Source organism: Neofelis nebulosa, chromosome 10 (assembly GCF_028018385.1).
Source record: "Neofelis nebulosa isolate mNeoNeb1 chromosome 10, mNeoNeb1.pri, whole genome shotgun sequence".
In the NCBI taxonomy this organism is placed as follows: Eukaryota; Metazoa; Chordata; class Mammalia; order Carnivora; family Felidae; genus Neofelis; species Neofelis nebulosa.
Genome location: NC_080791.1, coordinates 61,278,255 through 61,300,076, shown reverse-complemented (window position 1 = coordinate 61,300,076; position 21,822 = coordinate 61,278,255). Strand labels below are relative to the sequence as shown.

At 37.6% G+C, this 21,822-nt stretch overlaps 2 protein-coding genes across 2 annotated transcripts; one reads left to right on the top strand and one right to left on the bottom strand.

Moving 5' to 3' along the window:
- Window positions 1–13,462: 13,462 nt before the first annotated feature.
- On the top strand, window positions 13,463–14,686 carry LOC131488624 (olfactory receptor 52B2-like). Its single transcript, XM_058690483.1, has one exon. The coding sequence runs from the start codon at window positions 13,478–13,480 to the stop codon at window positions 14,312–14,314; it is 837 nt and encodes a 278-aa protein (XP_058546466.1). The 5' UTR covers window positions 13,463–13,477; the 3' UTR covers window positions 14,315–14,686.
- Window positions 14,687–18,675: 3,989 nt separating this feature from the next.
- LOC131486584 (olfactory receptor 51L1-like) lies at window positions 18,676–19,635 on the bottom strand. Its single transcript, XM_058686492.1, has one exon. It carries the CDS (start codon window positions 19,633–19,635, stop codon window positions 18,676–18,678), a length of 960 nt encoding a protein of 319 aa, XP_058542475.1.
- Window positions 19,636–21,822: the final 2,187 nt, after the last annotated feature.

Sequence of the window (21,822 nt, the reverse complement as noted above, 5' to 3'; positions counted from 1 at the left end):
CACTACTGCCCTGCCTTCTTTTTTTTTATGTTTATTTATTTTTGACAGAGAGAGAGAGAGAGAGAGAGAGAGAGAGAGAGACAAAGTGTGAGCAGAAGAGGGCCAGAGAGAGACACACACACAGAATCCGAGGCAGGCTCCAGGCCCTGAGCTGTCAGCACAGAGCCCGATGCAGGACTTGAACTCATGAACTGCAAGATCATGACCTGAACCGAAGTCTGATGCTTGGCCTACAGGCCACCCAGGCACCCCTTTTTTTCTGAAATTTTTAAGTTTTTATTTATTTTTTTGAAAGAGAGAGACAGAGTGCAAGCAATAGAAGAACAGAGAGTGGGGAGACACAGAATCTGAAGCACATGCCTTGACTTAACTGCCTGCTATGAGGTTACCAAGCCCCAAGGACAAAGAAACACAGCTTGCTAGAATATAGGGGAGGGTTAGAAAACACAAAGTTGCATTGTGCTAAGTGCCTAAGATGCAGTAGCTCACTTTGCTAAGTGTTTTAGATTCATTATCTTGCTTAAATATGACCCCAAATAGATATGGTTTATCATTCCCAATTTAGATAAGAGGAAATTAAGTCTCAAAGGACTATTAGTTCTTAAGCAAAGAGTTATGAATATCACACCGGTTTCTCCATTATAGAGTTCATTATTTTTACACAGAAACATGCTGAAACTAATGAGTAAATTTTTCTTAGATTAGTGCCCAAACCAGGTATGTTTTCTTTTTTCTACATATCTATTAAAAAATAAAATTCCCGGGGTGCCTGGGTGGCTCAGTCCGTTAAGCATCTGACTTTGGCTCAGGTCATGATCGCCCAGTTCATGGGTTGAGCTCTGAATCGGGCTCTGTGTTGACAGGTCAGAGCTTGGAGTCTGCTTCCTCATATATTTGGAAAAGCAAAGATCAATTAATGTGTTTCATGAAACTGAAATTTACATGTGAATATATATGGCTTTCAATTAGATATATTTTTCCCCGTCAGAATTATGGTCTTAAGTACCTAAACTTTTTTTAAAAGAAGAAATAAAAATACAATACCAGATTTCAAGACGTTAAAAGTTACAGAAGGAACAAATGCTGATAAAAATAGATGAAACCAAAACAATAAAAATAACTTTAGAAATAGTTATTTAGAAGGTTTACAAGGTGGATTTAATAATTAAACCTAAAAGTATGACTTTTGAGATCATTAGTATATTTAGCATATCAAAGATATGGCTAAGAATGAAACCATTTTTGAAATTAATAAAATGTAACTTCACAAGTGTCTGATTCTGCCTCTTATGTGACCGCATATTCAGAGCAAAGAAAAGGATATTTTGAGGCAAGAAAAGAACGTTTCATTCAAAAGCAAAAAAAAAAAAAAAAAAAAAAAAAAAATCCTACCTGATCTGGGGGCACTGCAGACCTCCATCGGCTGATTTAGGGCATTTGCCGTCTCCTGGAGGAAGCCACCCAATCTCCGCTGGTATCACCTCCAAACTAGCAATTCAGCAGCACCTTCCAAGGCTGTTCCATCGCTTGTAGGCCTACAGCTTCTGGGTCATGTGATATGTAAGAAGACTAACAGGTGCCATGACCACTAGCCCAGAGCTGCACCTCCAGGCTACAAAGTTGGATGAGATCCTATCTGGGAGGATCAATTGCTTTGTAAACCTTCAGTTACTTTTGTTTGCTGAGGTCCTAAAAACAGAGAAGGCAATTCCATAAAGTAACTGACTGAATACAATCAACTCCAATCATGATGAATTGCTGATTCTTTCAGGGCAAAAGAGGTCCATTGTAATTAACCTGACACTAAGTGGCTGGTTGGTGTCCACATCAGCTCTGTTTCTGGAAGGCTGCACATTCAGCAGCAATGATGACAGTGGGGACCCACACAGTTGGATTCATGCACAACTTCCATCTCTACCCTCATGTCTACTGCATACGTTTCACACTTGTTCCAACACTGAGGGTGACCAATGACAGAGGATGACTTCTGGCCACACCATTCTGCCTAACTGGTTGTTTCAAGCTCCTTCCATGCTTGAAGCTCTCTGGTGGATATTAACTGTAAACACAAACAACTTTACGCGGGTGTCCTCTGCTTTGGGTCAGCTGTATGTCTCTTCTACAGAACGCTTTTGTCCAGTGTTTCATTACTTCTCTGTCCAACCTCCTGACCAATTAGTCTTTCATAAATTTCTGGGAGTCTACATATATTCTTACTGCAGGTCACTTCTTTTTAAACACCAAAGGATGATCGGATATACCTCCTGAAGCTGTAACTATTGGGCACATTTGCCTTTGCTGGAAGCTCCAAATCTCAGGTGCGTTTCCCTTCACTTTTATCTGCCAAGGACACTCCTGAGTGCTACTGTAGTGTAGAGGCAGTCTATTTTACTCAATCAGTCTAGACTTATTTCTTTCTCCTTTAGCTGGTCATAAGTAACTATTATGGGACAACAGATGTGACTTGAGGGAGAAGTGGAGGTATTAGGAGTGATAGTCGATAGGGCGACCTGGAACACTGGCTTGTGCTTGTGTCTTCTGGTCCCACTTGTCCCTGATCCAAGGTAAATGATTCCCATCTTATAATGAACTGGGATGGACCACATAATTTTCTTGATCTCACAGAATTTGGGGAATCATAGGCAGTCTGGCCAAATAGTCACATTTTGTTCCATGGGCTGGTGTTCTGTATCTCTGTCCCTACCAGGGTCAAGTAAAATAACAACAACAAAAAATGTTAATATTTTGTTTGTTTTTATTTGCCTAAGAATTACTATTTATATTCATTTCCAGATCAGCTCAGAAGTTTCTTTAGATGAATAAGAAAATTGTGTCTGTTTCCAAAATAAAGTACATGGGAAGAGAGAATTTCCTCGATATTACGGGCGAAATACCTTCTTAAGGTTCTCAGTGACTTATTGTGGAGGGAAGACAAAGAAACATATTCAGTACATTATTTCATTAACGGGTGCCTGGGTGACTCGGTTGGTTGAATACTGAAACCTTGACATGATCTCATGGTTCATGTCAAGCCATGCTGAATGTTGAAATCTTGGTTATGATCTCACGGTTCATGGATTCCAGCCCTGCACTGGGCTTTGCACTGACAGTACAGAACCTGTTTGAGATTCTCTCTCTCTTCTTCTCTCTCTGGCCCTCCCTCACTCATGTGAGCTCTCTCTCCTCTCTCAAAGGAGATAAACATAAAAAATATATATTTCAATAAGTGGGTAAGGGAAAACATAAGCTAGAAACCTTGTTTCTCTACTACTAAAAAAAAAATACATGAAAAAGTGAACAAGGATCCCAGCAACCCAGACCATCTGACAAACCCTTCTAACCCACTCTCTACACTGTCCAGTAATTAACATATTTAAACATGAACCTTTGCCAACTCATCTAAGATTCCTAAAAATGCATCAGCCTCGGTAGTAGAACTCACTGAAACCTGGTAAATCCTAATGGTATCTAAAGTACAGCAAGCTAGAGGAAGATCCCAGTTGGATGGGATGAGTAGGAAGGGCAGGTGGTCTCTTGCAGGTTGGAGAATGTTGCCTGCAGTAAATGCTGTTGCACATGCTAGGTCCTTGCTAGACTGTGAACCACAGGGAAAGACCACGAACAGAGTTGGGAGTTCACAGGCCTCAGGCATGTAGCTCCCAAAGCTCAACCACTTCTCCTCAGGCTGGCTTCACAGAGCAGATCCCCACCACGCCCAGGACTGAGGGTGTGCTGGCACACTAACACCTCATTTGGGGACGCGAACTAGCAACTCATACTGCTTATCCTCCATGGCTCCCATTTTCTATCACCTGTTTTAGAGATGTTCAATGCCTTGCATGAACATAGCATAGTAAGTTTCCTTATTGACCCTCAACATAAATACTGTAACATTGTATCTTTGCTGAGAGAGTGTAAGGAAGGTCTTGGAAAGCAAGCTAACAGCCCAAGGCCTGTGGAAATAAAAGGGGCCATAGCTGGGGGGAATAGCTCATCAAAGGACTGCTTTGGGGGAAATCCTTTCATACACTACTAAAAGGAGAGTCCAAACACCGTCAACTCTCCCAGGACTCCTCCTCCCTTTACTGGGGATTATAGACAATGAAGTAAGGTTGGGAAAGGGAACAACAGGAGGCTCCTGGCAGGAGAAAGACCTCTAAGAATGGTGGCCAGAAAGAGTTTCTGGAGAGACAGGAGGCTGGCACAGACGTGAAAGGAAAAGGTGCGGTGAGTGCAACAGGTAAGGACAAGAGAGTGACAACGCAGACAAGGCCAGAGCCAGAAAAGGAGTGGCTCAAGAATAAAAGGAACTATTTTCCTCCTAAACATGAGTGTTTCTTGCACTAGGACAACTTGGACTTCACCAATGCCTAGCTTCACGGGGCCTGCAGTTTGACTCATGGCACAAAGCAATTGTGAACCTGTGCTATAGCCCCGGGCTACTTTCCAAGACAGCTACAGGAAACCTGCCTTGTTATAAAACTGAGTCCTTTTTCTTTTTCGTCCCTCTCTGCCTTTTATCAAGTTCTTCTGCAGCTAGAGTACCTCTCTCAATGTGAAGTTATTCAGGATCATGAGAGTTTTTCCCTTGGTTGTTTTATTTCTTTTTTCCAAACAAGTGGGTTGTCAGGTGTCAGGAACTACATGACCACACTTTGTTGGCTGACATGTGATTTTTTACCTTCTCCTTTGAAAGCACCATGTTAACTGTTTGCTCATATTTCCGATTGTCTAAATGTATTTTATTGTCCTATATGTCACACTGTCTTGGTGCAGATGGAATATCCTTGCATATGGAAAATTCTAAGACAGGCAATAAATGGTACCGTTTAAGACAACTACTCTCAAGTCGTACTGCTCAGTTTTGAATCCTAAAACAGCCACTTACAATCTGTGTTGCCCCTCAGGTTATGGCGCTTCTCTGCCTCAGTTTCCTTAGTGGTAAAATGGAGATATTGACTGTAGCAATTTCAGAAAATAATTCTGACATTTAAAAAAAATTCCCTGCATGTGATTAGGTTCCCCTGGTGTTAACTTATGAGGATCTTGAAAAGTTAAAGCACAGAATTAAAAACAATTTAGAAGTTCAATGATTCACATTTGTATGGAATATCAGGTAGGATAAGTCACTGTGGGTATATAATATAAAGATTATGGTTTCTCTAAGATCTATATTATTCCTAATAATGTCCAAAATAGTTTTGTCATTAGACCCTAGTAGTCTGAAGGATGGCAGAAAGAGAGGGGTGGGGGGACAATAAACATATCACTCAATTTTGGAGTTAGCAACTACTGAGAATAGGCTGATCTTTCTCTCTGAGAATGCATAAGACAACAGACAAAAAAGGAAATCTCAAATTACTTGGTAATGAAATTGGATATTGGCTGAATATATACAGTTCAATATGTATTTTGAATATTAGTTTTACTTCAGCAAATACAATAGTTTAGAAAGGAGACAGAAGTATGTAAAGGGTAAGTAAAGCACACCCATCATTGTGCAATTAAATTTGCTTTTCAGAGCAGCTCTTCAATGAAAGAGTAAATCAAGTTCAAAATACAGTCCTATGAAATTGTAAAATATGAGAACATTGTCATTTGGATGGCCAATTCTGATTCTTAGTTTGTAGTAAAATCATAGACTTCTTTGGTTTTATTATATAAATGATAAAAAAGAGAAATAAATAAAGAAGTATTAAATTGAGAATTTCAAAATAACACCAACAATAATCTCTAGAAAAATAGGAATAAGAAAATAATGAAAGTTTTTAAAAAGTGGAATCTGGCAGGACAGTTAAAAAAAATAAGAGCATACTATTTAAAACAGGGCAAAATCTGATAAGATTCTATCAAAGTTAAGAAAAACTAAATGGATAATTAAGCAAATTTACAAATGCAAAGTAGCAATTAAAATATTTAGCATGAAATTCCACATAACATTTCGCATTAGAGAATTATTTGGCCCATTAGCTCTGCTACCAAGAGGTAATTCTTTTGTGTAGATTATCTTTCCTTTCTCATCAACCCTTGGTCTCACCATTTTTTGGTCTTCTTTTTCTTCTGGAGACTTAGTGATGAGGGCCTGAATGAGCAATTCAGATGCCCTTAGAGTTTTTTGTAGTAAGGTGTAAGAACATGAAGGAGGCAGGCAGCCTGGATTCTATTTGGGACATTGTCATCTAGTCCATTTCCCCAGAAGCCACATGGTACAATACTTGCTTGGAATTGTTTTCTCTGTGTCACTGTGGCACTATAGGAACTGACTTTTTTTCAGTAGATCACAAAGTCCCTGCTTCTCACTTCAACAATAATTATGCACTGCAGATATGACATATGCAGGTAGCCTTCCTGAGGATACAGAATTGGATAAAGAGAGTAAACTGATACAACCCCTCTCTTTCCAGGTATTTCTGTATCACAGCCTAGAATTCTTCATTATCAGATCTTTGATTAAAAAATATTTAAATAACTTGGGTTATCCTTGATTCTGTTGTACATAACAATGTTGATGTCTGTGCTTTGCCCTAGGATTTGACTAAATAGGAGGTCAAGGGGCTGCTACTTTTATGTCTTTTGTTTTCACTGCCATTATTTACCCTCAGAAAACCTCAGGTGGGTTGCCTGCCTTTCCTAGAGACAAGATCAGATGGGAATAGTGTAAAGCTGCTGGAGAAAAGGAGAATTCTAAAGAAAGGTAAGGTGTTGTGGCACTCGGGACCTGAATTGATAGAATAAGGAGAAAGATACAAAACAAACAAACAAAACAAACAAAACAAAAAAACCCACAATTTTATGGCATCTTGTCAATTTTATGAGGAATTTCCTTCATAGAAGATACTAATCAGCATCCCATTATTTCCTCCCTCCTATTGCCTTAGAGAACATTTGAATCTTCAACGCTATTTTGTTCTCTGACCCTGCTGACATTGATGAAGTGTTCGGTGTCTCATGTTCCATACTTTTAATGATGAAGTGAGACACTGAAGTGGTTGTGTTATCCTTGATCTTACTTGTCCTGTATCATCAGAAGCTGCTGACCTGACTTTATTATAATCTACTGCCTTTTAAGCTAACCACAACTATATTAATAGTTCTAGAACTGCCTCAGGGAAGCCAAGAAAGTGGCCCAGCTGTGCATGTATTCCCTGTGGAACCCAACTATGCTGGAGCAGAGACTCTTGAACAGAAGATAGCACCAAATCCTCAGAGTTATTCTCCCACTATTTTTATTAATGGCCCATGAAAAGGGAAAGAAAACAGATGATTTCTTTAGTAGAATTTGTCTCCCAATAAAACTATTTTCAGTGGGGGTGTATTTGTTGGTCAAAAATACTTTACAGATCTGTTTCTCACACTAAATTCTTTCAAATTTGTAATCACATCAGCTTTACATAATAATTTTTTACATGGTTGCACATACATAATTCCTGATTTCCAATGAGAAAATATTATGTAGTAAAGACTGCTTTTAATGCTACAGTTTTTGGAATTACAATATTAAGGGTCGCAAAACAGTTCATTAATTTCATGTTTTATACTTCATTTAACCATTTTCCAGTTCTTAGATATGTGTCTTATTTTTATTGTTATACTGATTAGGAAAAGATATGAAGAAGATCAATTCTTTATGAAAATATGATAGGAATATATCAGAAATATAGAAAAAAGAAAGACAAAACTACACATATCTACTGCTCTGAACACTACCCTGCAAAGAAGTTTTAAGATCTCTTATTCCACCACCATGCACATGGACTTTTTTCACATTCCTGCATTTACTCATTAAATCAGCTCTTTCATTCATTAAATCAACTATTTTTTAGCACTAGGTAATAGGGGAATATTCTAACAAACGGCAGTGTAATAAACAAAGCAGACAAAGCCCATGATGTGAGAAACATCTGTTGAAGGGGAAGAAATCAACAATAAACAAATTCAAAATAATATTTCAGGGGGTTCCTGTGTGGCTTAATCACTTATCTGCCAACTCTGGATTTCAACTCAGGTCATGATCTTACAGTTGTGAGATCGAGCCCTGCACCTAGCTCTGCACTGACAGGGGGTAGTCTGCCTGGGATTTTCTCTCTCCCTTTCTCTCTGCCCCTCAGCTTATGTACACACACACACACACACGCACACATATGTACACTCTTTCACTCTCTCTCAAAATAAACTTAAAAATGAAATTTGAGATCAATTAAAGGTAGAATAAATAAAGCTGTCTGTTGAAATGAATGTAGAAGGTAGGAAAAAGGGAATCAGTGGATTCATATCATCTACCTCCTTACATATCTTCCCATTTTCTCCTGATCTGTAGGGCCCCTATTTCTTGTTCTGCCTTTACCTTCTACATATTTATAGTCTTTCCTTCTATGACCACATTTATTCCTATGACCACAAACAATATGTGCGGATAATTTCCAAGTGCATATCACCATCCCTGCCCTATATTTCTTTACTCATACAACTTGACATCTCCATATAGTATCTAATATGAATTTCAACTTAATACTTCTAAATCAGAATTCTTGAACTCCAATCTCCACAATCTTGTTCTTCCTCTAGTCTTCCCTTTCTCAGGAAGCTGCATAAAAATATGCCTAAATGCACAAGACAAGAATGTAGGATTCAGGCATGTTTGTAAATAATCTAGGGGAGGTTTTTTTTGATAGATAAACCACACGTAATATTTATTGAAACATAATGAAATGATATAGAAAAATTCTGGAAGATGTAGTTCAAGGAAGATGAAACACATAGTTGTTTTATTATCAATGTTGTGTTCATATTTTTGAAGGAGGTCATCAAGAGAACTTGAGGGCTGGTTAACCCACAAGCTAGACCCAAGCAATTGCTGGCTTCTCACCCACTCCACTGTTTTTGGAATATACATTCTCCCCACCATTTCAGATTAGGACCGGTTCCAAACATAGCCTTGAGAGAGTCACATGTTGCTGAGACCGCCTGGAGGCTATACATGACCAAATTCCACAAGGGCCTCTATATGAACTTTTAAGATTCTGGTGGGCTGGTGTAGGGAGTTACTCATCTTGTGGCCACCCAAGATAAGCCTCATAAGCAAGTTCCCTTGCTTATTAAACCTGCCACTTACCTGTCTAGAGTGGGCTCCCTCTTTCTTTTTTTCCTGCCCTCAATGTATGGAGCCAGTTTGTGACATAAAAGTTGATGGCCAGCCAGAAGATGGAGAAAATGGGTCCCAGATCATGTATCCTTGGGAACAAATAAACTATGGTAATTTTGATCCCCAAAGCCTCTTATTTCTGACATAGTGTGGATTTCACTTGAGTATTTTCCTGTCAGACTGCCCTCCATCCCTTAAAATGCAGGCAGAGGAATATTTGTTTTGATAGTTACTGTATCACTAAAATCGCTTTGGAAGGCAATTTGGCTGCTCTTACAAAAGTAAATATAATCTTACCATACACGCCAGTGATGACACTCCTTTGTATTGGCCTAGATGAGGTGAAAACTTATTTTACACACAAAAACTGGTACCAACATATTTATAGAAGCTTTACTTATAATGATCAAAACTTGAAGGCAACCAAGATGTCCTTCAATAGGTTAATGCATAAACTGTAGCACTTCCATACAATGGAATATTATTCACCAGTAAAAATAAATGAGTTATTAAGCCATGAAAAGGCACAGAGGAAATTAAATGCTTATTGCTAAGGGAAAGAACCCAATATGAAAGGGCACCAATACTGCATGTTTCCAACTATATGACAGTGTGAAAAAAATAAAACTATAGAGACAGATTAGTGGTTGTCAAAGGGCTTGGAAGGAAGGATGGGTAAACATGTAGAATAGAAGGGATTTGTAGAGCAGTGAAACTGTGGTGTATGATGCCGTAACAGGGGATACATGTCATCATTTGACAAGGTCAAAACCATAAAATGTACACCTTAAGGAGTGAGGTCTCATGTAACTATTGTTTTTAACAACAATGTGGCAATATTGGCTAATAAGTTATAACTGTTGGATCACACCTTTGTGATGTGTTAATAACGGGAGAAACCGGGTGGTTTGTAGTGAAAGGATTATGTGTGGACTCTGTACTTTCTGATTAATTTTTCTATAAACTTAAAACTGCTTTATAAGTAATATATATATATATATATATGTAATTATATATATATTTAAATCTTCAATGTTTAAAATATTTCAATTATTTTGAATATTTCAAACATTCAAATATTCTGACGTGCTTTTCCTTTGGAATAACCTCAAAATATCTCACTAAAGGAGACCGAGCCATGTAGGGACATGTATTAAAATAGCCTCAATAGTTGGTCTTTACCAAAAAAGATTTCCTTGTTCCAGAATAGTCAGGCAATAGTATCCCTCAAGGACTACATACTGAACTAGCAAAAAAGTGCAGAGATGTTGCTCAGGTACTTGGTTTGAGATGGAAAATTACACAATGCATTTCAAAATTGGGAAATATAACTTCACAAGTGTGAAAGGTTTGTTTAATCAGCTAATCCATATACAAACTATGGGTCTCAGGTGCAAAAACAATCACGCATCAGGTAAAATACCCAAAAGACTTCTTGGCCCCGAGGTGATTTCAATTGTTGTTATAGATATGTATGTAAAATGCAGGTGGTATATATATGTATACACATGTTCTCTGAATCTCTATAAGCTAGACATGACTTTTTTACTTAAGACCTAAGAATACCACTGTGGACAGTGCTAAGAGGAAATTCAAGATCAGCATTTTTATGTTCCCAATGATTTAGAAAACTCATGCATCTAAAAGGTAAGTTAGCATAGTTTAGTGGTTAATACTGTGGGTGCTGCAATTAGATCCCTGATTTTGAAACAGGATTTACATACTCCTTAGTGATGTGACCTTGGGAAAGTCCTTGAGTACCTGAGTTCCCTTCTGTGTAAAATTAGATACTAACAATAGTTATTCATATAGTAGTTGTTACCATTAAAATGGATAATCTAGGGGCGCCTGGGTGGCTCAGTCGGTTAAGCGTCCGACCTCGGCTCAGGTCACGATCTCGCGGTCCGTGAGTTCGAGCCCCGCGTTGGGCTCTGTGCTGACAGCTCAGAGCCTGGAGCCTGTTTCAGATTCTGTGTCTCCCTCTCTCTGACCCTCCCCTGTTCATGCTCTGTCTCTCCCTGTCTCAAAAATAAATAAAACGTTAAAAAATTTTTTTTAAAAAATGGATAATCTATGTAAAGTGATTAGAATGAGTTTTAAGAAAATGCTTAGCACATGGTAAGCATTAATACATCTATATAATTATTATTTTTACCATTACTGCCATATTGCCCATCCCCGTGCTGAAATGTGATATGTCTTCTATTTAAATATGCTGACATTTTCTGTGTGACTGCTACATGGCAAAGCCAGGCACTGCTGGGAAACAACCAGATAAAAGAAGCAAAGCCTCAATCTTACCAGGCTAATTAAAATTGTGGTTATACCTCCAAAACAACCATTCAAAAATTCTCTCTTGGACTTGCATTAAAAACCATTTCATCTCTTCTATGTGTTTGCCTTTTGATGAAAAATTTTGTCTTTTCTTCATCATCTCAATAGAGAGAGAGAGAGAGGAAGAGAGAGAGAGAGAGTGAGGACAGTGTGAAGGACAATAGGATAAATATGTATTAATTCATGTGATAATGTGTCCTACTTCTTTGTTAAGGGTTGGGATAATCTGAAAAGGGTTTCAATTAACAATTAAAGGGATGACAGACATCTTGCACTACAGTGTAGTTTTCCATCCTCGTGGCGGTGTAACATGAAAAGTGGATCCTTTGCAGATTCTAGTTTTTGGTGGTTCTTTTTAGTGAAAACAGCATTTATTATCCATCTTTTTGAAACCTCTCATGATTTGCAGTCAAAAAGTGTTTATAAACATACTTGGTGCCTTTACCAAAAGTATTGCATTTGATTACAAACTTGACTAATTGAATTTGTGTTTTATAAGCCCTGGGAAAAGATATTTGAGGTTTTTTTTTTTTTTTTTTTTTTACAAAAGCTATTTTTATTCAAAATTTTTTTGATATGTGAAAAGTAAGAACTGCTGCTACTTTAAAAAGTTGCTAAAATGTGGGGGCGCCTGAGTGGCTCAGTCAGTTGAATATCTGACTTCGGCTCAGGTCGTGATCTCCTGTGGATTCAACCCCTGCGTCAGGCTCTGTGCTGACAGCTCAGAGCCTGGAGCCTGCCTTGGATTCTGTGCTTCCCTCTCTCTCTCTCTGCCCCTCCCTCATTCTCGCTTGCTCTGTCTCTCTCTGTCTCAAAAACAAGTAAACATTAAATTTTTTTTAAAGTTGCTAAAATGTGATCTTATTCTTTTGTTTGTGAATGTGAACATTTTAGTCACTCTACTCTGCGGTTGGGTCTTTCAATAATAGGAATTGAATAATCATGGGCCTTGACATCTTCAGTGACTGTCTTGTTCTGAATGAGAACATTCTGTACTCTGGAGTTTCATTTGTCTTCGTCTTCCTTGACTCCATTTCATGATCCTTGAATGTTTGTGCTTGTTAGGGTCTGAATAACACTACAACTTTAGCAAAGCAGTTTAAATTTCATGGTAATTAAGCTGTTGTCTTCAAGAGTTGAAATGAGAGGCAGAATAAAACATTTTCTTTATTGTAGAAAAAGTAAGCCAAGGAAACATCACTCACACCATCAGGATGGAAAATAAGAATTGGAATCTTCATGCTGACTCATTATGTATCAGTTGACCATCCAATCCACGTCCTCCCGTTAACTTTGTCAAACGATGGAATATTAACTCTCTCCAGTCTTCTATTCAGTGTTACATAGAAAAAATAAATACAAATTACTTTTTGGTATTTAATAAATTATTATCAAGTTAGAAAGGCAAAAACTATATATATAGCACAGTTGAAAGTTCAAAAGACATATACATAAATCATGTGTTTGTAACAATTAAGTTTACAAAAATAAAGGTTTACCACTTATTGTTCTGATTCATATTTTTTTTTCAGAGAGAACAAGATGCCCCATAAAAGGGAAGTGGCTTGCCCATAATCATTCAGGTTTGGGGGGGATGTGTTTTTTGTTTGTTTGTTGTGTTTGTGTGTGTTTAGTAAGATGTAAGCCCAAAGTGGGACTTGAACTCAGGCTCAAGACCTCAAGATCAAAAGTCACATGCTCTACTGCCTGAGCCAGCCAGGCACCCTCATTCAGATTTTTAATGATTTTTTTCAGATGATTTTATTCTGTTTCTACTTCCTTATCCCAGAATTAATGGTTAGATCTTAACTAGGATGAAGGAATGTGTTTTCTATTAATATTTACTCCAGCTATTTTCTCTCTAATTTTCATGTAACAGACTTGGGCCACCTGTCTACAAGAATATCCAATTCTACATCCACTCACCTCACTGCCTTTCTGCTGACTGGAGTCCCAGGATTAGAAGACTTTCAAATCTGGATCTCCATCCCCTTCAGCTTCATGTACCTTTTGGCTGTGATAGGCAATGGCCTGGTTATGGCAGTGGTGGTTGGGGACAGGAACCTCCATGAACCCATGTATCTCTTCCTGGCCATGCTGGCACTCAATGATGTTCTCCTTTGTACTGTGACAGTGCCCCAAATGCTTCTTATCTTCTGGCAGGGTCCTTCCCCATTAACATTCCCTGCATGTCTCACACAGATGTTTTTTGTTCATGCTCTGTTCCTCTCTGAATCTGCTGTTCTCTTGGCCATGGCTTTTGATCGTTACGTGGCTATCTGTACACCACTCCATTATGCAACCTTTCTTACAGGTTCTCTCATTAGCAAGGTGGGTCTGGCTCTGGTGACTCGGAGTGTGGCTGTGGTCACTCCTGGTGTCCTCCTCATTCTCCGGCTACGCTTTTGCCGGGAAAACATCATCCACCATACCTACTGTGAGAACATGGGCATTGCCAAGTTGGCCTGTAATAGCATTGCCCTCAATAGCATTTATGGGCTCACTGCTGCTCTCCTCACCACAGGGCTAGACTTTGTCCTCATCTCCCTGTCCTACTGGCTAATCCTGAGAACAGTCTTCCAACTACCTTCTAGGGAAGCCCGGACAAAAGCCTTTGCAACATGTGGAGCTCATATATGTGTCATCTTGATATTTTATACTCTGGCCTTCTTTTCCTTCTTTACCCATCGCTTTGGAGATCATGTACCCAAGCATGTCCTTATCCTCCTGGCAAACCTCTACTTACTGGTGCCACCTACTATGAACCCCATTGTTTATGGAGTAAAGACAAAGGAGATAAGGATGCATGTACTAGGGCTCTGTAACAAACCAAAATGACTCAAAGGTTATGAAGCAACAAGGAATAGGTAAGTCCAGGATGGGGATCAGGCTTAAATGTCAAGTCTGAATCAAACTGGGCAGATCCATTCCCAAAACACTTAACCTCTGAATAGAGCTTAAAATAGTCACATTTCTAAATGCTGTCTTCCCCACGTAGGGTAAACAGGAAGCTAATAGGGAACTGATTCAGTACCATCAAGGAATATCTCAACATAATGAGGTAAAAATCAGTGGAATGTCACTGTAAGCACAGGGGACTTAAATATCCTTTTTAAATACACAATTCCTCCTTTATGTCAATTTGCTATGGACAGGACAAAATGTAAACTCTGTGAGTCATGGCTTAGTTCAGATTCCAGCTTCATCATTACATCCACAGAACCTAGAATATAAAAAAATTTAATAAATATTGTTAAATAGGTAAATGCATTACCTAGTCAAAAGCCAAATGCTAATAATTTTATGTAACAAACTCCCTACTATGTCCTTATGTATTAAATAAGACCTATACTTTAAATACTTCTTTCCTTTCCTCTTAAAAAACTTTCCCTTATCTTTCAGAAAATGTTGCTATCTCCTTTAATACCTTGGTAATAAAGATTATTTTGGTTACACACAAATGAAAGTTACTTTGGTTAGATTAAGTAAACAGAAAAACAGTATGAGGCATGGCATACATTCAAGCAATTTAAACATCTGTGACTCAGGAAGGACACAGCCAGGCTAATTGCCCCATATTGGGTCATATTGTTAAAACTGCATCAATCTGTTACAGCACTTAATATTCTGATTAACAGGGTTGAAATTGTGTCAGGGAAATTCTCAAAAAAGATAAATCGTGGCAAATGGTCAAGATTATGTTCACTGGATTCATTTGGCTCTTTTATATAAGCACCTGCAATTTTTCTAGTTTATTGGTTTTTGCACACCGAACATTCCTACTAATTTCATTCTATAGTAGCTGGGACAAACTATCATCTATAAATCTATCTGTCATAATTCCTGCGTGTAATCCCTTTTCTCCTCTAGAGAATATTCACCTGTGAATTAATAAAAGACCTAAAATCTACCCCTGGCATAAGAGAATAAAAAATTGCATCATGAGCATAATAAATGGTCTAGTGGTTGCATTAATTGAATGGAGTGTCTTGAAAATATTTATATTGTTATCATTCTCTTTACAAATGTATATGGCTGTTTCTAGATTCTATGTGTAACCAGGTAATTATGATAATATACGTTTTCTAAGGAAATTATGCTCTTATTATTTAAGATATCAGATTGAATAACTGAATGGCTAAGTGGGATAATGAAGTATTTTGCAGTGCAATGCTTTGTATAGAAGAAAATGCCAGATACTTAGATGACAAAAGGGATAGTGATCTTCTCTACTATTTTTTTCTTGCCATTGTGTTTTGCCACCAAGAGCCTTCTACAGCATCAAGATGATTAATGTATAACTTATAAGATAACATTTGACATTACGAAAATAATTGCATTGCATATTTGCCTGATGATAGGGGATTCAAATACACAAATGAATTTTTATTTTGGCTTCTGGTTATCTTACAGATTCTGCAAGAAGGCAGAGAATGCTTTCAAAAGGCAAATAACCACTCAAGACTTTGTCAAACAAGATAATATGAGTAATAGTGTATCCTAATTTATAAATCCACGTACAAGTGAGAAAGATGCTTTAGTCGTATTGTTGCAATTCTAGGCAGGAACAAAAGAACTTCTTGTTTTTGTAGCACCAAATGCTTGCCAGAAGACTAAATTCCTGCCTTCATTAAGGTTCCAAAATAGGATAATGCTTCTGTTCTCAACTCCTAATACAACCTTGTTCACTCATTCATTCATTGTTATATTCACTTATCTCCCTACCAACTGTATTTTACTGAGAATAAATATTTTAATTTTGAATATATCTGGTTTCTAAATGTTTAGAGTAAAATATATTTTATGAATATAATGTAATACTAATAATAAATTTAAGAAGTGAGTATAGTAAATAATAATTTGTAAACTCAAAATTTAGATTATCTATGTAGGTGTTCATTTAAAATAATGGCATGTAAATAAAATATTTACATTTTATTGGCATGTAAAATGCAAAATCTAGTATGCAATAGTTTAAACATATTTCCGTTAGCAAATAAAAACTAGTAAGACTTCGTTTTTTAGAGCACAAAGACTAGGAAAGCTCAAAATATATTTTGAATTTGAAGTTCTAATTTTAAAGATGATTAGCAAAAGTTAAATGTTACATATACAATGTGTGGCTGATAGTAATGCTCATTCTCAAAATTTTAATTTTTCCTATCAATTTGATTTAATTATTTATTACAACAAATATTATCTAATTTTGATGTTTACATAGCTTTATTTTTAGTTGACATTTTTTATTCAAGGTGAATATGCTAAAAGGACAGGGGCAGTTGGCAATTAGAATCAAGAAACAGGATAAAAGGGCAAACAGACATAGTTGAGTGAAAACCAGGGAGCAGAAATAAATTGTAGATGTGCTCCATATGACTGAAATTTGAAACACTAATTTTAAGTTAGTAAGATCTCTTTTATTAGATGACATGGGGGTTCATGACATGTCAAATCTTTTCCTCGATTTTCTTTAATATCCAAAGTATCCTTTATTCAGTGATTGATTCATTTATTTAATCATTTACATTCAATAAAGACTTGGTGTCACTTTTATACCAAGCATATATTCATTTTTACAAGTAACAAACTCTTCAAAGCACAGTTCCTATACTAGGTAGAACAAGATAGGTAAAAATAGATTATTATTAAGACTTCCACAAATACACGAATACTGGGAACTATAACACATTTTTTAAAATCTTATTTGTACCCTTTGCTTACTTTTTGCCTTTCCACAAGTATAGCCAGACAAACTAGAAAATTCAATTAATTTTGCAAGTTTTCTATACAGCCCTATGCACAGCCATTTGTTAGCTAATTTCAGAATTATAAGGAAAGATAGTTTTGTATATTGAAAGGAGTTCTAGATAAAATTAAGAGACCTGAATCTGTAGCTGTTTCCTGCTACCACAAATTTATAAGTAGCTACACCTAGTGAGTTATATTGTTACATAAGTGAAATACCTCGTAGCCAGGAATACCAAGGATAGTACTTTTTTACATTTATTTAAAAAAAAATTTAATGTTTATTCATTATTTTTGAGAGAGAAAGAGAGAGAGAGAGTGAGCAGGGGAGGGGCAGAGAGAAAGACACAAAATTTGAAGCAGGCTCTGTCAGCACAGAGCTGGATATGGGGCTTGAACCCACAGACCTTGAGATCATGACCTGAGCTGAAGTCAGACACTCAACCGACTGAGCCACCCAGGCACCCCAGTACATTTTTACACTTAAAGAAATAGTATGTCCTAAATTATTATTAAGATACATTTTACTCAATGGATTATAATCATTGACATCATATCACAGTAGCTGAGGTATTTCAAAAATTACTGAGTCTCAAATTTTTATAACATTAAAATTATTTCTAAAAATTAAGAGAATAAAAAAATATGCAGTTGGCCTTTTCTATTCCTGAGCAAACTAAATTTCTTAGTAGGGCAGACATGTGTATAAACTTTAAAATATGATGCTGATTCACAATAAGGATTGATAAATTCTGCTTTGAACCCTAATATGCTCTTATATCAAGATAAAATGTTTTCCATCTTGAAGAAGGAAAGAATAGCAGATATACAAACACATTGTTATAACAAGAAGGGCAATATAAGATTTCCAAACAACTACAGAGTATCAAGAAGCAAAGAAACATGAGTTTTATTTATTTATTTATTTATTCATTTATTTTCTGTGAGAGAAAGGGAGAGAGAGCAGAGGAGGAGCAGAGATAGAGGGAGAGAGAGAGAAAACATAGAAGGCTCCATGCTGCCAGCGCAGAGCGCAACATGGGGCTCAATCTCACAAACTGAAGATCATGACCTGAGCCTAAAACAACAGTTAGAAGCTTAACCGACTGAGCCACACAGGCACCCCTGGTTTTAATATATTTAATGAAAACTTAATGGGTAAGTGCTCATGGAGGGTTGGGATTAGAAATGGAAGGCAATAGATGGAAATGATTTCTAAAACACTCAACACCTACATATACTGATATTTAAAGGTAATTTATGAAGCACATGTTAAGTTGTATAGTCCCAAGTACCCCAGCTTTCTCCTTTAAGCACTTCTCCTGATACTCTGTGGATTCTGTATCTCCTCTTTCTATTTTGTTCACAACTGTGATGCCAGCATACCTAGTGTGGACAAATAAGTATATGTTTACATCATTTAGATTGATGCCATCAATGTCTAAGGTCATGCCTTAAGACATAGTAGAACCGGTTTTTGTGCAGAGAAGTAGGTAGAGGACTCCTTGGCGTATCTGTTTGGTCTTCACACTATAGATGATTGGATTGAGCACAGGTGGAACCAATAAGTAGATGTGAGCCATGAAGATATGTATCAGTGGGGAGGAGTGTTTGGCAAAACGGTGGACAATAGATAGCCCCATCATAGGCACATATAAAATGAGTGCAACACAGATGTGAGACGCACACGTGTTGAGAGCCTTAAGCCGCCCTTCACATGATGCAATTTTTAATATAGAGTGAAGGATGTACACATAAGACACAAAAATACCCAGAGAGTCCATTCCCCACAGCACAACGACAAGAAGCAACCCATATATAACATTAAACTTGGTGTCAGCACAGGCAAGGCGGATCATGTCCTGGTGCAGACAATATGAATGAGAAAGGATGTGAGAGTGGCAGAAAGGAAAGAAGGCCAGCCGAGCCAGAAGTGGAATCATGGCACAGGCACTCCTAAGCAGGGCTGCAATTCCAATTTTCATGATAAGTCTTGGGGTGAGAATGGTAGCATATCGTAGAGGGTGGCAGATAGCCACGTAGCGGTCAAAGGCCATGGCCAAGAGCACAGATGATTCCGTGAAGGAGAAAGTGTGAATGAAGAACATTTGGACCACACAGGTACTGAATTGGATTTCCCTGGAAATGGACCACAACACCCTGAAGAGTGATATCATGGTGGGCATGGACATGCCCATGTCGGTGAGGGAAAGCATGGCCAGAAAGTAGTACATGGGCTGATGGAGCCTGGGGTCTGTCCGAACAATATGCAGGATGGTGCAGTTACCCATAATTCCAACAAGGTACAGGAGACAGAATGGAATGGATATCCAGTGGTGAAATTCCTCATAGCCAGGGATACCTGAGAGATAGAATGTGGAGGACAGGGTATTACTGGAGTTAAAGGTTGCCATAGAGCTCGCTTTTAACCACAATCCACTTTCAGGATCACACTCCAGTGGGGAGGGCAATGATAAGATAAGCATCTGAGTCAGGAAAACAAAGCAAAACAAATAAAACTGCAGCGCTTTCCTGTAAGCACTCTTAAATTCATCCCTACATTTTGCTTTCTTCATTTCATTGCTGAGTAATGTTGGTTAAGTAAAATATATACTGTATAACAACTCTTTCCCTCCTGCCTCTCAGATGCAGACTCGTTGACATTCTCTTAAAATACAGACAATCTTCTAAAGACTACCTACAGCAGCACGCACACAACCTGTTCAGGATGACATCTTTCATTTTATATTTTTCTTCCAGAATTTTCTTGGCAAGAGCTATTGATGTTAATATTAATCTTTTTTTAATGACTCCTGCTATGATTTACACACAACGCCTTTTTCTGCCTAAGCTTCAGAGCTTTTTCAATAATAGTAGAATGGCACGCGAGATGTCTTTACAGAATTCAAGCAAGTATGGGTCAACAGTACTTATTACCATAAGCAGGTCTTACTAACATAACTGCAGTTATATAATTGAGGCCACAGGCCTTGTCTCAGACTAGATTCCCAAGAACTAAACATGGGTTAAACTGACTTAATTAAAATAATTTTTAATTTTAAAAGTTGTAATAATGAACTATGTAATTTTACATATAATGTTCTCATTGTAATAAAATATGTTATTTAAGCAAAGTATAACTGCTTCTGACTCTGATTTTTAATTTTTTTAAAAAAATTTTAATGTTTATTTATTATTGAGAGACAGAGGACCAGCAGGGAAGGGCAGAGGAAGAGGGAGACAGAATCTGAAGCAGGGTCCAGGGTCTGAGCTGTCAGCACAGAGCCCAATGTAGGGCTCGAACTCACGAACCGCGAGATCATGACCTGAGTCAAAGTCGGATGCTCAACCAACTGAGCCACCCAGGTGCCTCAACCTCTGACTCTGATTTTAAATATGCACAACAACCTTCTTTCTATTATGATTCAGATCTGATCAGTCATTTAGAGAGTGGTACCTTGTGAAAGAAAGAAAGAAAGAAAGAAAGAAAGAAAGAAAGAAAGAAAGAAAGAAAGAAAGAAAGAAAAAAAGAAAATAGAAAATAGATAGGATTTGTGGAAAGATAAAGTGGAAACTCATGCTTCAAGGCAAAAACAACACAAATAACTAAAAAACTATAGTGCTCAGAAAAAACTTCTGACCTTGATCCTAAATCTTTCCTACTAAGAACAAATGAGAAAATATATTTCCCCCAGCAGATTCCAGTATTTATGTGCTCAGGAAAAACATCTCTGAAGTAAGAAAGAGGAGCCACCTCTCAAAATCCCCATCAAGTGCCCATCAAGTGCCAAGAATCCCTGCTCACCAAAATGCTGTTTTGAGAATTTACAATCCATGAGACAGATTGCTTCCCCTTGTAAATGAATGAACTGGTATCTTCCTGTCTTGTAAAGTCTACTGTGGCCCTTTGGGAACTTCAAATCCCCTTCAATCTTCTCTAGTTCCATGCAGATAAACCCTGATTGTAGCAGATATTTGGCTGGAATGATAAATAATGATAATTTTCTAGGAAACAGAAGACCCATAATGTAGAAATCAAACAAGCAAGTTCCGGAGAAAAATTCAGTCTTTCTGACTAACTCATATAACAATTAAATAGTGTCCATGTATTGAATGACCTGGTGATTAAGGTCCTGCTCTCTTCCTCAATCTGCCTGGCTTATTACCACCACCAATCCCTGCTTCTCTTGCCTGGGGCTTGTCTGTATAAATGACATTGTCTGGCTCTAATGCTTGCTCGATTTTTCAGTTGAGCAAATGACTTATTTCCTTCTGTACCAAAGTAGCCTCATCTGTAAACTGAAGATAAAATCATTGACAGGATTGACTAAGATTAAAGGAGATATAGTAATCAGAATACTTAGCATAGATTCTTTATATATGGTGACCATAAAATAATGGTAATTTGATGAAGACAATATATGACAACAACAGTATTTCTTTGAAAAGTCACAGGACGTAGGAAGCTATGAGGAGATTCTGAAGTATCCTTCCAGAAAGGAAACACCCCAGAGCGGGCACCTCACAAAAGTGACCTAACCTGGTAACCTGAGGGGTGGGAATGATGCCAGTTTCATCTCCATCTCACCCAGTTGAAAATT